General features: G+C 33.2%; 2 protein-coding genes across 2 annotated transcripts; both read right to left on the bottom strand.

The window, feature by feature from the left end:
* Positions 1-112: 112 nt before the first annotated feature.
* Positions 113-2,064, bottom strand: LOC125856726 (uncharacterized). Its single transcript, XM_049536348.1, has 4 exons — positions 1,682-2,064; positions 709-843; positions 447-614; positions 113-330 (listed from the first exon to the last, which is right to left on the bottom strand). The coding sequence occupies exons 1-4, from the start codon at positions 2,033-2,035 to the stop codon at positions 304-306; spliced, it is 684 nt and encodes a 227-aa protein (XP_049392305.1). The 5' UTR covers positions 2,036-2,064; the 3' UTR covers positions 113-303.
* Positions 2,065-13,859: 11,795 nt separating this feature from the next.
* LOC125856730 (uncharacterized) lies at positions 13,860-14,694 on the bottom strand. Its single transcript, XM_049536354.1, has 2 exons — positions 14,220-14,694; positions 13,860-14,143 (listed from the first exon to the last, which is right to left on the bottom strand). Exons 1-2 carry the CDS (start codon positions 14,661-14,663, stop codon positions 13,988-13,990), a joined length of 600 nt encoding a protein of 199 aa, XP_049392311.1. The 5' UTR covers positions 14,664-14,694; the 3' UTR covers positions 13,860-13,987.
* Between the last annotated feature and the right edge of the window lie 2,777 nt (positions 14,695-17,471).

The raw sequence follows: 17,471 nt of genomic DNA, 5'->3' as shown, positions 1-17,471 counted from the left end.
TGGCAAGTCCAGACAACATATCTCTACTCTGTAATAATATAAAAAAGAGACGACCAATACAAGGAATACAAATACTATTTCCTTGAGCTTCAACCAAAACAATAGGATATAGAATAATAAAACATCACAATTATATTGTCTTAAGCTTAAACCAACAATATTCCATAAATTCTAACAATTGTTTTTCCTCCCTTTTACATTTACACTATAGACTTAAGATAATCCACTTTCAATTACTAACAACATTGACAACAGCAAAGCTAAAGCTTGACCCCAGCCAAAATGATGCACACACCTCACATATTACTCTATGTCCCGACCTTCCTTCACCTACATAAAAGCACAAGAGAGTTAATAACTTGCAGATGCTGAAATTTAGTCATTAATTCTTTAAAGTTATGAAACTTGAAGAAAAGTAAAAAGGAATACATAGCCGATCTCATTACCCTTGGCCTAACGATCGGGAAATCCAAAGATTGATCTAGATGCCACACCACCTTAGCTTGAAAATATTCCTTCTCGTCATTCGTAACCGTAAAGGTAATAAAGAAATTGATGTCTTTACAGCCAGATCCATTAACCTTGAGAATATCCTTGACCTCATATTTAGTGTCCTAAAATGAATCCACAGAAACTTTCTCAGCTTTCTAGAGAAAACAAGGAAAAAAAACAACTAGAAAGACAATGGGAAGTGTGACTAGAGCATACATTTTTCTCATTGTACTGCCCAAGTGCCTCTCCAGCATATCCCTTCAACATTTCAAAATTAGCAGGACCTTTTAAAAAGTTGGGGTGTACGGTAGCCAATCGACAGAAACCAGGATAATCTTTAATGTCAAATCCCTATCAAAGTACAAGTCACATATATAAATTAGACCAAAATTATACAATAAAAAGCGAAAAGAAAGACACATGTATATATAAATATAAAGCTGGAAAAACAATCTGATGTGCGGAATGCTCCAATTTTTTCTCACTTTTGGCCAGCTCCCCTTTTTCTTCTATTAGGGCCTAAAGATGGTAACAGTTGAAAGCCGAAAACAATTGAAGCAGAAAAGTTGAGCATTTCAACCTCACGCTTGGCATCCATATGACAACTTCCAAAAAAGCACGACGAAGTTATGCTAGAAAACATGAGCAGGCATATTATAAACTCTTTTCTTGAAGTCCTTAAGTTAGGAATGTTTTACTATATATCCATTAATGTCTTTCCTCACTATCTTTCCTAAACCCCTTTTGAGTTCCTTTAACTATCATAGTCTTGCCAGCAGCCAAGTTTCATTGAAAATCCAGCTAAGACATAACAAATTATAGAGTTAGCCAGTTGAATAAGATACTATTTTACCTAATGGAGAGGTGAGACTGGATATTGAAACATGAAATGTCATGTTAGAAATAAGAATATATGCAGGAGGTAATTTGGAGAAAGACCAGACCACAAAGAATCTACTGTTTCTACCGCTTGAACTTAACTTGTGATGAATGTAATAGTCCAATATTTGCATATATTATTTTTGTACATATTTGTGATAATTGTGAATTGAGAATCTAGTGTAATGGAGGGTTGAAGTTAAGGAGGAAAGTGAACAATCAGTGAAAAACAGAACAGAAGCCAACAACAGGAGTGAAAAACAGGGAATAGCAACAAACAGAAGTTAGCGATGGAGAGAAAAGACGATACCTCACTCTCACGGACCTGTTGGAAGTACCTCTTCCAAAACTCTCTATCCTTTTTTTCCTCACCAGGAAGGATAGGGGTATACAATTCTTCAATTAGTTCTTCTATACTCGGGTTGTCATAGCTGTCATCCGATCGAGGAGATAGTGGCTCAGAACATACAGAGTCACTATCTTCCTCATCCACCCATTCTTCTCCCGATTCTTCATCTTCATCCAATTCTTCATCCGATTCATCTACATTTTCCAAATCCGATTCGTTTCTGCTCTCATCTTCTGATGTTACCAACGGTTGTGGTGGTGGCAGGAGCAGCAGCTGTGGAGGTGGAGATGGCAGCAGCGATGGCGGTGGAGACATGACCACGAATTGACAAAACCCCAAAACTAAACTTTTGGTTTATTATACGTAATTACCGTATTTATATAGTTTTTGACAATCCTTTTCCCACTCCAACTTTACTTTCAAAATTAAATTCACAGTATTTTAACTTGACGTATATTTATTAAAAGAGGAACTTTCACATATAGTCACTTAAAAATAGTATATTTACTCTCTATAGCTATAGTTTGATTATTACAATTCATAGTTACATGTTATATTTAAAGAGAAAATTACGCAGTTAAGTAAACTTATATCACTTAATTACTTATCATAACTATAGTTTGCTATAATTATCAATTGCGACTAACATTATACATTAATTATGTGGGCTGACTTGGAGTTTGTATAATTAGTCACGTTTGTATATGTATAATTTGCCAGAATATACAAATACATATGTATAATATACAATTATCTAATCGATATACATATACAATTCATCTCTCTCCCACTCTCTGCCCTCTCTCGCTCACCTCTCTCCTCCATCTCCCAATCTTGCTCACCTCTCTCCTCTCTCTCCCAATCTCGTTTGCCATATATACAAATGCATATGTATAATATGCAATTATCTAACCGATATACATATAAAATTCACCTCTCTCCCACTCTCTGCCCTCTCTCGCTCACCTCTCTCCTCCCTCTCCCAATCTTGCTCGCCTCTCTCCTCCCTCTCCCAATCTTGCTCGCCTCTCTCCTCCCTCTCCTAATCTCACTTGCCATATATACAATTATCTAACCGATATATATATATATAATTCACCTCTCTCCCAGTCTCTGCCCTCTCTCGCTCGCCTCTCTCCTCCCTCTCCCAATCTCGCTTGCCATATATACAAATACATATGTATATTATACAATTGTCTAACCGATATACATATACAATTCACTCCTCTCCCACTCTTTGCCCTCTCTCGCTCGNACATATGTATAATATACAATTGTCTAACCGATATACATATACAATTCACCTCTCTCCCACTCTTTGCCCTCTTTCGCTCGCCTCTCTCCTCTCTCTCCAGTCTCGCTCGCCTCTCTCCTCCCTATGACATGTAGCTACGAATTGTAATTATCAAACTATAGTTATGGAGAGTAATTAGGCTATTTTTGAGTGTCTATAAGTGAAAGTTCCTCAATAATAAATAATAAGTTATGCTGGATTATTTCTTAGTAATTATTTAAATTGTTGTATTCAAAATAATATGCATTGCCTAATTTATAATAATAAGTTGTTTATTTAAAAAATACATTCCAACTTACTTAACTTTTTATATTTTCTTGGCTTAAGTCATCTGTAGCCTCTCGAAGTTGTCCACATAATTCATTTAGACACCTCAACTAGGACTTGTACATATTGAACACATGTACCCTTCCAAATTTAAGCCATTTTAACATTTTTTGCCAGGTGTCACATTGTTTGTGATTCACGTTTTATAAGTGCGTGAAAACGTATTAGATTAGGCATTTTTTGTGGAAAAACATATTATTTCTTCTTCATGTTCTTCATCTTCTTTGTCATCCCTTCCTCCACCACACCACTAGTTCATCGTTGTTTCCATCGCTACACACCCTTCTTCTTCCTCTTTTTCACCGGTTACTTCAGATTACTTGCATTGCTGCTTTTTTCTTTTAGCTCCGTTGCCATTCATATTAGAATTGGCAGCACCATCACTAATTGCCACTACCATTTCACCATTATTACCGTCATTTTTATCATATTAATTGTAGAGGACTTTAAGTTTGAAGTTTGTCTCTTTGCTGTTAATGTAGTGATTTCGTGTTAAATTATCCAATTATGTAAATTTTATTGGAGGATCTTTCTAGTTATTATTTGCTTTGCTCAAATTTTTTAATAAAGTTTTTTGTTTGTCCTGAATATGTTGTTTTTACTTTAAATTGATGTATATTAATTGGCAGAATGTAAAGATGTTCTTCAACCAAAAAAATTAATCGGTTATGAAACACAAAGAAATCCGAGATAACTTTATTTTCCCCGACAATGACAATCAAATCAATAATTTTCCAACGAGTGTTTTTTCATTTTTCTCTACCTAAATCAGGACAAAGAAGAAAGTTATAATTGAAAAATAGGCTGAGGGAGAGGGAATGTTGTGGTGAAGAAGATGACACTAAAGAGGGAAAGACTAGTTTTGGACTGCCATGGATAGCAGGGGAAGTGGGGTGGTTTAAGTTGCAACTTTTTTTCATTTGTTTTTACTTAAGAATAATTTTTTTTCTTTACTTTATAATATAGTTTTTAAATATTTTTTTGGACTCAAAAATAACACATGTCATTATTTTATTAGTCTAATTGACATGTCATCGCGAGTGTATTTCACACATTTTCTACTTTTAGCTTGTTCTCAAAAAAATGCTCAAATGGTTCAAATCTGAGAGGGTAGAGGTGTTCAATAGGTACAAGTCCTAGTTGAGGTATCTAAGTGAATTATGCGGACAACTTTAAGGGGCTACATATGGCTTAATCATATTTTCTTTGCAAGCGTTAGTTATTCATTCTTAAAAATAGAACTTCCATATTATTTACGTTAAATATTTTTATGTGTGCATTCTCATGATTGTGTTGTGCGTTAAAAATAAAACTTTCATCTTACCGTAATTTAAAAATAAACCTTTCCTCTTAAATTTGTAGATGATTTATTGTTTATCTCACTTTATTTAAGCACATTTCACTCTTAAATTATAAAATATTACATTGATATCCAAATAAGTTAATAAATTCGTTGGGTTTATTCTTTCTTAACTGTTCATATCATAAGAGAATTTGAAATTTAACTAAGTTACTATTATACTCAAGATCCTCACAAGAAAGAGAGAGAAAATATCATTGAATAAAAATATATAGAAAGGAGAAGACTTGATAGTCGTTAGAAGCACATTGAGGATATTTATAGTTAACTATACCTAAGTTAAAGAATGAGTTTTTTTTGTTTGTACAATAAATAGGATATGGATTTGTTAACCATTTGTAAGCCTAGTGTTGTTGGCAAAAAAGACAAGTGTATGTGAACCTAAATAGCTAAATTTCCAATCTGGCCTCTATTTCTAACACATATACAATTAGAGTACATGAATTTTCTGCCATATTGCTGACTTCATTAATAATCATTTTAATAACTATTTATTCTGATTGTAAAAACTATGTGCACTTAAATGATATTACTATATTTTACTGATGTTATAAATATTTTATTTTTAACAAAAGGTTTTTGTATATTGTGCTTAGGTATGAGAAAGAAATTATCTAGTAATTTTGTCTTTGTTGATATTTAAATCTTGATTTCCAAGGTTGGTTTTGATATAAAGTAGATGCACATTGTGCTCAAACCAATGATCAAGTTTAAGTTGTTGTGACACATCAAATTTTGCATTGCTTACAATAAGCTTTTTCCATAAAAAAACAATAGGCATAAAACATAAACATATCTTTTAACTTGGACTCAACTGATATATGTACCCTTTTAACTTTGAATGTGCACAAATAAACACTTGAACTTGTATAAAGTTGAACAATAGACGTGCATGTCCTACATGACATAATACACGTAGAACCACGAATTGTCATGTAGGATGTCACGTAGGACGTGTGTGTCTACTTGTTCAATTATATACAAGTTTGAGTGTCTGTTTGTGCACACTCAAAGTCAGAGGGCATATATGTCAGTTGAGATCAAGTTAAAGGGCATTTTTGTTGGGTTTTAAAGGTGTGAATAGGAAATGAAGGATTGTGACTTTGCCAAAGGGTTGTGACCTTTATGAAAGGTTGTGTCTTTTCTAAAGGGTTGTGAGTGTTCGAAAGGTTGTGCCTTTTCCAAAGGGTTGTGACCTTTCTGAAAGGTTATCTTTTTTCCAAAGATTTGTGACCTTAACCCTTTGTTGGCTATAAATAGAGAGACTTTCTCTCATTTTTGAATTGAATTCTTCCCTTCTTCTGCATACATTTATTACAAAATAAAATCAATCGATCATGTCTGTGTGTATGATCTCGTTGCTATCTTTTTGAGTTCGTTGAAATTATCAAAGTTTGAGGTACCACTACTTCTTTAATGGTTAATTCGTTTTATCTTGGGAGGAATTAATCTACAACCTCGGGTACTTGACGGGATTAAATTTCTTAAGGAGACACAATGGGTTTTGTGGACTCAAATAGTTCTTTTCTTTTTCTTTTCATCTTTTATTATTTCTAATTTGCTAATCTGAATACAGGAGGTCACAAGCTTAAGAATTTTATTATTGTTGGTATTTTCTGTGGTAAGGAAATTACTTTTATTTTCTATACTCTTTTTGTTGGGGGGGGGGGGGGAGGAAGAAGAAGAAAAAGAGAATTATTTTATCATATGATAAAAGAGATTTGAGATGGCTAGTACTAGTTTAATATGTTCGAGTATATTTTCTATAGTAAGTTTTCCTTGGATGAGTAAGATTATTTTTATTTTCTTCCCAAGTGCATTCGAGCATTGCACCCCTTTAGTTTTCTTTTCAATGAGAAAAAAACTATTTTGTGCATAAAGGCTAAGACGTGCACTTTAATTATTTCTCATATACTCTTCGTTTATATAACTATGAGAAGAAGTAAATGAACAAATGTTGTCTCCTAACAATATTTGAACATGAGTTTAGTTTCTCGTTGAAATTCAATGTCTTCTAAGGAAAATTGGAATGTGATAGAAACTAGGAAAGAAAGAAAAAAATAGCAAGAAAAGTGACTTGCATGAAATCATTGCTGACAAATAGAATATGATTCAATGGGAGTAAAAATTAGTTTCTATATTTATTTCCCTTGATTATTTTTTTTTCTATTCTTTATAAGTTATGAGATTTATTTCACAAATGTTAGGATAGATGGTCATTATGTGATGATCTCAAAATATATATCTTTATTATTATTAATATGTATTCTGTTTAAAGGAGGAATTTTTTTTTTGTAATTTTCTAGTCAATGTGAAATTTAATTGTGTATGACTATTGGAGACTCATATCATCTGATTTTTTACTCCTTTGGTTTGAAAAATATAAGAACTTCATCGAACAAATTAAATTGTGCATTGGTTTGAAGAATATAGAAACTTCACCAATTTATTAAATACTCTGTTTGAATGAATATTCTGACTTGAAGAGTACAAAATCTTCATCAGGAATATTAAGATTAAATGATTTGAAAAATATAAAATCATCTCCGTTAGCTAGAAACGGTGTTGTATTTGAGGTTTCTAGAGATTAAAATCTTTTTGGTTTACCATTGTGTCTGAATGTGAAACTGATTCGAAGAATATATAAACTTCATCAGAATTCAAGGTTCATTCGGTTAATGATTAGAAGAATAAAAAAAATTCATTGTTAAACTAGAAATAAGTTATATAAAGATTGAATCTTTATTGTTAGAATTCTAAATACTAAGTGGTCTGTCTAATTGTGACAACAAGGAAAAAAAACACTAGTGAAATAAAATTAGTGATTTTTGTGCCTGCAATAGGTGTTTCTATGGATTAAATCTCTAAAAGAAGGCTTTGTGTTGCCAATGTGTATTTTGATGGTATACAATTTGAAAGTATGAGAAAAAATATGTGGAAAAATATTTTTGAGAACATATTTAAAATGTGGGGGGTTCTTTACTTGTTTATCACAAGATATGAAATTTAATGACAAACTTGTATTATGTTAGACCCACAAAATATTGGAGTATATTTAATATTGTGGTCGTTGAGTCTCTCTTTACTAGTATATAGTATAAAAGCACAAAATTATATTACTCGTTCAAAAAAATTGTGTTCTTTGATGAAAATGTGTCACTTAAAATATTGTTTTCATTAAAAGATATGTCTATTAAAGTAAATTTATTTGTATAGACATGAAAATTGGTGAAAAGTGATTTGTCATGTTTGTGTTGTAAAATAAACATTTGGGTCATATTGCCTTATTGGACCGATGAGACTATGGTCATGGATAATTCTATAACAATCAAATTGAATGTTGTCCTTTTGAAAAGGACATCTGACAAGGTGTTGACTCTAAAACAGTGCCTGTATTTGAGAAAGTTATGAAAAGTATAGAACAAAATATTTGTGGGAAAAAGTTACCTCACGGAAGGTCTCTTCAAACTCAGTATTTCTGTTTGTTCTTACTTGCTTGAGTCAAACTGATCAACTTAGAAGTTTTGCCTAACTTTGAGTGCAATAAATAAAAATGCCAAGTTTGTGTTGAATCTAAGTATGTTAAGTATTCTTATAAATTTGTTGAAAGAAATTTTAATCCCTTAGAATTGATTCACACTGACATTTGTGATGTGAAGTCAACACCATCTCGTGGTGGGAAAAGTGTTTCATAACTTTTATTGACAATTGCACTAGATAATGTTATATCTATTTGCTGAATGGTAAAGATGAAGCAATAGAAACATCTAAGCAATATAAAACTGTTGAAAAACCAGTTGTATAAAAAGATTGTCATGATTAGAAGTGGTAGATGTGGATAATATGAATCTTCTTTTGCATTAATATATTTGGAAAATGGAATCATCCATCAAATTACTACACATACTCACCTCACTCTAATGAAATTGCAGACATGAAAAAGACCGAACTTTGAAGGAAATATTGAATGTCCTACTTATAAGTTCAAGATTACCACAAAATTTGTAGGGGATGCTATCAATATAGCAAAAGAGAACAACAAAAAGTTTGTCTGTTCAGAAAGAGAGAAACAAAAAATTTTATTTGTTAAGAAAGGGAGCAACAAAAAACTTTTATTTGTTAAGGGAGCAACAAAAAGTTTTGGTTTGTTGTATCCTGATAGAGAATTTCTTGTCGCCTCTTAAAGTATATACAAACAATAACTCTTGAAAGATAGTGGTCTAACAATTTCCAATACAATCTATTTCATATGAGAAATGGAAATGAGGGAAATTCAACTTAAAATATTTCATAGTGTGGGGGTGTCCAGAAAAAATTCAAGTTCCTATTTCCAAAAGGGTCAAAAATAGGACCTAAGATTGTGAATTTTATGTTCATTGGATATGCTACAAATAGTAAAGCACGTTGATTTATGGTTCATAAGTCCGAACCGTCGGATAGTCAAGTAAAGGGTCAAAACAACCTTGGAATGAACCAAATGAGAATGTATTTAATAAAGAGATTCAAAGGCGTAGTAAATGTCAAAGTACATTTACTTCCTTTGGATTTGATTTTGTAACTTTCTTCTTGGAAATGAGTCCATATATTCGAAGAAGCAATGTCGTCTATGGACTCATCCTTTTTTGGAAAGAAGTTGTCAATAATACTGTCACGCCCCGAGGCTACCCCCCAGGACGTGGACACGGGACCTAGGATCACGAGTGACCCCAAGCTAACCCTGAGCTAGCATATCATAAGCATACTTAAATATTTACTGAAAAATAGACAGTTTTGTGCGGAAGCTTAAAACATAACATAAAGGGGAAATGATGTGGAATACCCATTCTAAATCTGAATATATATAACTGAGTTTAATGACAACTGAAAGATCAAGCTCAACTTAAACTGAATCTAACTATGTCTGAAATAAAGCCTCTAACTGACTAGAGTTGTTGGGACATGTCCCCAGCAAACTTCTAGTAAAACTGAAACTAACGACTGAAAATGGAAATATAACATGTCAATCGTCCTCGAAGAATGAGGACTCACCACTGATACTGCTGAACTGGAGATCGAAAACTGATCTATGTGTGATCTGAATGCTGAGGACCTGAACCTACATCACGAGAAGATGTAGCGCAGAGCATGTGTTAGTACTTGAAAGGTACTGAGCATGCAGGATAGGATAAAGCTGAACAATATATACTTAACTGAAATAGAGCATACTAATCAATGATATAAGATGAACATGAAAAATATTCAAACATGCTGAATATGAACTAACTGAATGTAGTGACCAAGTTTATAACATATTGAAACTGAATACTGAATTGTAACTGATAACCTGGTCAATACACTGACTGTGGGAGCTATTAATAACCGACATAAAGCCACATGAGCTAAATGTGGAGTCCAATGTATACACCCCATCGAGAAGACCTAATATACCTTGCCAAGGGTAAAGAGGCATGACTGGCGTGATCACTAAGTATAATGCCACAGAGGGGACTTACCTACGGGGAACGTAGTTCTGGGACTATGAGGATGACTGACCCTTAGTCCACTCGGTATTAAGCCTACTCCAACTTATTATGTAATTAACACATTATGACTGAATATCTATAATACTGAATAGCTCATGATACTGACATGCTAACTGAAAATGCAACATTAATATATTGATAATGAAATATTCTTAACTGGGGCATGTATATCTGAATAAACTGGCCTACCAAGTGTAATTAATGAACTAAACGAATCTACACAACTAGGGTTCTGAGTTTCATGCAAGAACTAAGCAATAATTTCATGAAAACATGATAATCTGATTTGGATTAGTCTAACAGCAGAATCACAACAATATTCTGAAGTTCTAGAAACCCTAGGTCTAAACATGATAAGGGAATGAAGAATCTGACTGAATTCTAGAGACTTAATGGGTGAAAGGAACCCATTAGTGAAATCCCACATACCTGGTGACGAATTTCATGGAGAAGTCTTTCAATTTTGAGGATGAAACTGATGAAAACCTGTTGCGTTCTTGGACTAGGGTTGCTCAACTGCTTTCTCCTCTTTTCGTTCTAATTGGATGAATATTGGAGAATGAATTGACTAGGGTAGGTTCTAATTTAGTTGCTAGGCTAAAAATGGCAAAACTACGTAGTTTAGGGGTCAAACGACGTAGTTTAGGGGTCCAACGCATAGGAAAAAGACCAAACGACCCCCGACTTAAAAGCTGTCGGGACCACCAACGATCCGTGGACTGACCCACGGTCCGTCCTGGTCAACCGTTAGTTGGCTTCAGAGACTGGAATCTGGGGAGTCTGAACCACGGACTGTAGTCCCTCCTATGGTCCGTAGGTCCTGGCGTGGGTCAAGACTTGGCTGAAAATTTCTGGGGTTCTGGGAAGGGAGCTGCAGGTGGCCATCCACGGAACCCACCTACGGTCCGTGCGTGGTGCCCGTCGGTGGCACCTGCAATTTTTGAAATCTGCATTCTGGTCTGTCTAGGATACAGGGTGTTACAAATATGATAGATTCAATCTTGAGCAACCATACTTGAGAGTTGGTTAATCTTCCTCCAGGAAATAAACCTTTAGGTTCAAAGTGGATCTACAAAATGAAAAGAAAGTTGATGGAACTATTAAAAATATTAAGCAAGACTTGTTGGCATAGGCTTTAGACAATAAAGAACATTGATTATTTTGACACATAATAACCACTAACTAGGATTACATCAATTCGGATGTTAATTACGGTAGTTGTGGTATATGGCCTTTAAATTCATCAAATGAATGTGAAATAACTTTCTTAAATGGAAAATTGGAGGAAGGAATTTACATGGAACAACCCGAGGGCTTTGTGGTTCCTAGTAAAGAAAAGAAAGTGTGTTAACTTGTTAAGTCACTTCATGGACTAAAAACAAGTGCTCAAATAATGACATGCGAAGTTTGACCAAACTATGTTGGCAAATGAATTCAAGATTAATGAATGTGATAAGTGTTTTTACATTAAAAACACTTAATATCACAAGGTCATTGTTTAGTTTTATGTTGATGACATGTTGATTATCAAAAGAGACATTTCTGACACAAATGCTACTAAACATATGCTAGAAAGTAACTTCGATATGAAAGACATTGAAGTTGCTGTTGTGATTGAAAAGGTACTTGACAAGGTTAAGTATTTGGATTTCAATATTGTCAAGACTCCAATAAATGTGAGTTTTGTACTTCAAAATAATAAAGGAGAAAGTGACTCACACTTGAATTATGCTAGAGTATTGAGAAGTATGATGTATATCATGAAGTGAAAGCGATCAAATATAACATATGTTATTAGTAAACTGAGTCGGTTCACGAGTAATCTCAATCAAACTTATTGGATGACAATGAAAAAAGTTTTAGAGTATTTAAAACATATTTTAAAAAACTATGTTTTGCATTATAACTAATATTCAACAACATTAGAAGAATATAGTGATGCAAATTGAATCACTAGGTCAAATGAAGTAAAACTNATTGTCAAGACTCCAATAAATGTGAGTTTGTACTTCAAAATAATAAAGGAGAAAATGACTCACACTTGAATTATGTTAGAGTATTGAGAAGTATAATGTATATCATGAAGTGAAAGCGATCAGATATAGCATATGCTATTAGTAAACTGAGTCGGTTCACAAGTAATCTCAATCAAACTTATTGGATAACAATGAAAAAAGTTTTAGAGTATTTAAAACATATTTTAAAAAACTATGCTTTGCATTATAACTAATATTCAACAACATTAGAAGAATATAGTGATGCAAATTGAATCACTAGGTCAAATGAAGTAAAACTTATGAGTGGATATGTACTTACTCTTGGTGGAGGAGCAATCTCTTAGAAATCTTTCAAACAGAAATGTATCGCTCGCTCTACTATGAAATTTGAGTTTATCACTCTAAATAAGGCTAGTGAAGAAGTTGAATGACTTCGAAATTTCTTGAAAGAAGTTGAATGACTTCAAAGTTGAATCACCAATATGCATACACATTGAGAGTTAAGTTGCAATAGGTATGGCATGAGCATGATGTATAACGGAAAGTCTCGTCATATATGACATAGACATAATATCGTTAGAGAACTACTCTCTAGTGGAATTATCATAATTGACTATGTAAGGTCAAAAGATAATGTGTCGGATCCACTTACAAAAGATCTGACTAGAGAGAGAGTTGACAGATTATCAAAGAGAATTGGACTATGGCTGAGGACAAGTTATTGTGGTGGTAACTCTACCTAGGAGACTGGAGATCCCAAGATCTAAGTTCAAGGAGATCAAACAAAGTCACTAATGATGGTTCAACCTTGTCAAAATATTTTTTATGATCCATTCTCATGATAAGATAATGTTCAGTAACAAAGATAAAAGCATTAGGACTTTTTAATGGTTTCTAAGTTTGATACAGGGTATATCAAATGGTGTATCTCTACAGAATAATACATTTAGAAATCACATATGTAAGTGTGAAGTGTAAGCCGCTTCAAGGAGAATCCGGTAAGGCTAGTTCTCTACGCACTTATAAACCAAGACGTGTTCATGGATTAAATGAACAAAACAATGAGAACCAAAAATAGTTCAAGAATATACACCAAAGCTCGACGGTTCAAAGATATCAAATCTACCGATTGACCGAGTATATCCGATAGATGTTCACTATGGAAAGTTCAAAGGGACACCACTTATCCATATGCAATCAATCCTTACTTCGAATCACACAGTTTTTCATGCATATGTTTTAACAATAGTCATTCCCTATTCATGTGGGGGATTGATGGATTTTAAAGGTGTGAATAGGAAATGAAGTGTTGTGACTTTGCCGAAGGGTTGTGACCCTTATGAAAGGTTGTGTCTTTTCTAAAGGGTTGTGACCGTTTGAAAGATTATGCCTTTTCCAAAGGATTGTGACCTTTCTGAAAGATTGTCTTTTTTCCAAAGAGTTGTGACCTTCACCCTTTTGTTGGCTATAAATAGAGAGACTTTCTCTCATTTTTCTGAATCGAATTCTTCCCTTCTTCTGCTTACATTTCTTACAAAACAAAATCGATCGATCGTGTCTGTGTGTGATTTCGTTGCTGTCTTTTTGAGTTCATTGAAACTATCGAAGTTTGAGGCTAACAATTACAATTCAAGAGCACATGAATGATAGCACATATAAAGGCCCTTGTGCTGCCTGGAAATGAAGTACTTAACAAAAGGCAAATATGTCATTTGGTTTAACAGTTGAATCTTTATATCTCTACAAGTTTATAGATGAGAATGTTGATTACTGGCGAACATCAGTACGCATTTTATAATGCTTTGCCAATCGCGTAGCAGTTCCACTGTTAAAGACATGCTGAACGAGTTCATACTTATTGTAGATTGCGTTCAAGGACTCTGACTGCTCTTTTGCTAGTTGTTCTTCCTCCTCTAATTGACCCTACGTGAAGAGAAGGAACTATTTAGAACAACAATGTATTATAACCATGAAATCAATTTTATGAGCAAATATTCACCTTGAGCAAGAAATTGGCTTCTTTTGCATGTTTCCTAACTGTACGCTTCATCTTCGTGGCCACTTCAAAATCAGGTTCATTGGATTTCAACCAGTAGCACATTATCGTCCTATCAGGTTTCCTTGGGCGATCATCAAACATCTCAACTACAGCAGGACGTGCCCTAACAGGTCTTGGCATGCTCGAGATCATGAAAGGGGAATTTCGTATCTCAGAGATGATTATTTTTGCCTCATCTGCATTCTGCATCTCAACTAAAGCAGCTCGTCCCATCCCTTTTAGTTCAAGGTAGGTTCGAATTAACGTGACTTGAATTACATTTTCGAACTGATCAAGTGCAGCTTTGATAACAGACTCCTTAGCCAAAGGTGAAAGATTGTCAATATAGACGCTTCGTTTCACTTTTTTCTCAAAGGCAGCATACTCTTCAAATACAGCTTCCATGAGATGTAGAAAGTAAACTTTCCCAAAATATAAACAATTCAAACACCTTCAGATAAAACAATTATCAGGGTTCCATGATGCCACAGAAAATCATCCAAATGCAAGTGAATCAAATTAACCATCTCACTGTAAAAAGCTATTTAACCAAATTATCATCCCTCAGACTACCATATCAGTCGAACAACGACATACTAAATGAAATATCATATTGCCAACTCGCGGGAGAATTATACCATAATGTCAACATTTATTCATTAACAGAAAGGGAAAAAAACAGTTCCAACATAAAAACTTGACTATCAGAACTCACCTTTCCATGAATTTCTGATAGTACAAAAACAACAACATACCTAGTATAATCCCACAAGTGGGGTTTAGATCGGTTAGAGTGTACATAGACCTTACCCCCACTTCACAAAGAAATAGAGACTATTTTCGCGAATTTCTGATATATAGTGATCTTACTAATACTCTGTATTCCCCAAATAACTATAACAATGTGATTTTGCTACAATGCTACTAGCCTGCATTGAATCTTCAATCAACAAAAGAATGAGATTTTTCCAATCAAACCAAATTTTCTTAAGCCAACTGTTTTCATGTTTCCTTCCACTAATGCCATTACAACCTCAAGAAGCATAGCAAAACTCGAAAAAAATAAAATAATCACAGAAGAAGAAGAAGAATCAAATTATCTGGATCAATCAAAAAGGTAATATTAACATCTAGGTCTTTCTTCTATCCCAGTCTATGATCCAGCCTAACCTAGTTTACAAATATAACGAAATCTCAAAATCAGTTATTATTGTATTCACATTGAGAGAAAACCACCAAAATTTTCAAATTATTATGGTGATTTGTGAAATATTAATCCGATCCGAATAAGAAAACACACAACAAACGTAATATCAATCGAATTGTAATCACATTTCAATCAATAAAGAAAAATGTTTGAGTAGTGAATTAGGAGAAACCAACAAATGATTACGGAGTGAATTGTATTGAAAAGGGCTTTTGGGTTTCGCCATTTTACCTTTGAATACAAGAAAATTGCTTCTTCCTGACTGCTACTGTCTGTTTGAGCTTCAATTTGAAATTCACACTGCGCGCCTATTTTATACTACGTAAATTGCCCCGATTAAGGCGGTTTTGACCCAATTGAGGAGTGGGTATTCCATATTCGGTTCGGGATTATCAAATTTAGAGTTCGGTAATTCAGTAATTGATAGTTAAAAGTAGATATCAAATATCAAAATTTTAAATTTCGATTCGATAATCCGTAAATTAAATTTCTATTTGATATGGTATTCGGTAATACCGTATTGAAGTTGTAGTCAATTGTATTACAAAGTTAATACTATTTCTCCAATTATTTCTATTTTTTATGTGGATACACGATATAATAGAACATCAATAAGTGAGAAGACATAAAAACAAAACAAATTGATACAACTAAAAGACATGCATTTGGGTTGTTTATGTTTATTCTTTAACATTCTCTTTGGACTTGTACTAACGAGTAATGGACATGTTGATAAAAGATTCAAATTTCTAACCTCACCTACAGAGGTGCACTCAATCATCATCGTACGACATTATATGATACTTCGAGTGTGAGTTCACACATTTATATTTAAATAATTTTTAAAAGATATAACACTACTATATATGATTTCGGGAGGGGACCATAGCTTCACGTGAACCCGATGACCCCCTCATGTATACGCCCCTGGTATTAATGTCTCATATCAAATCCAAACTCAAATGCCCAATTACCGAATACCAACTAACAACATTTTTTTATTTGATTCGATAATTCGATTTTCGATATTTCATGCCCTAGCATCCGAGCACTGCACTAATTCGAGATTATTTATGTAGTATACTTTGTACAAATGTATTGTAATCTTGTTAGTTAATGATAAGAAAATACATTTAGAAAATATAACTAAAGTAAGAAATACCCTTTCTAACACACGATAAGATAAAAAATACTTTTACAAAATGTTAAGAAAATATCTTTTCGACAACCTGATAGGAAAAATAATTTTGCAAAATATAAAGAAAAATACATCTCTAAAACATGATGAGAATTTTTTTTCTATAAAATGTAAAGAAAATATCCATTCAACTTGATAAGGAAAATAATTTTACAAAAAGTAAAGAAAGTACTCATTCAAAATTGTGATAGGAACAAGTTCCTCATAAAAAAAAATGTATAAAAATAAAAAGAGACTTGAGAATGAAATATATTTTATCTTGTCATGTACCTTTTTTTTGTTACATATTAGTTAATTCATAAACTAATATAGTGAAGGAAAGAAAATATATTCTTGAATTTGAATCTTCATGAAATTAAATGTGAATTTATATAGGCAAAATATAGGAAATGAAAAGAAAGACTTGAGAATGAAAAATTTCTTACATTCATGTATTTCTTTTTTGTACATGTTAGTTAATTTACAAACCAATATAATAAAGAAGAGAAATGATAATCTTGAATGTGAATCTCCATGAAACTAAATATGAATTTATATAGGTAAAATAGATGAATGTCATAAGACATCATAAACTTACAAATTAAAGTTTGATAGTTATGGATAGATGTGTGCAAAAATCAAACTGAAAAAATGTTATTGGGTCAATGCTATTGGGTTATTGGGTTAACAAGGTTTTAATGGTTTTATAAAAAAAAGGCAAAAGTACTCATTACCCCCCTGAACTTGAAGCTTTTTATACGGTGTACACCTAAACTAAATTCCGTTTTAATTACCCCCGAACTTGTTTATTCCTCCGTCGTGTACACCT

Source organism: Solanum stenotomum, chromosome 2 (assembly GCF_019186545.1).
Source record: "Solanum stenotomum isolate F172 chromosome 2, ASM1918654v1, whole genome shotgun sequence".
In the NCBI taxonomy this organism is placed as follows: domain Eukaryota; kingdom Viridiplantae; phylum Streptophyta; class Magnoliopsida; order Solanales; family Solanaceae; genus Solanum; species Solanum stenotomum.
This window is presented reverse-complemented; position numbering and strand designations above follow the sequence as displayed.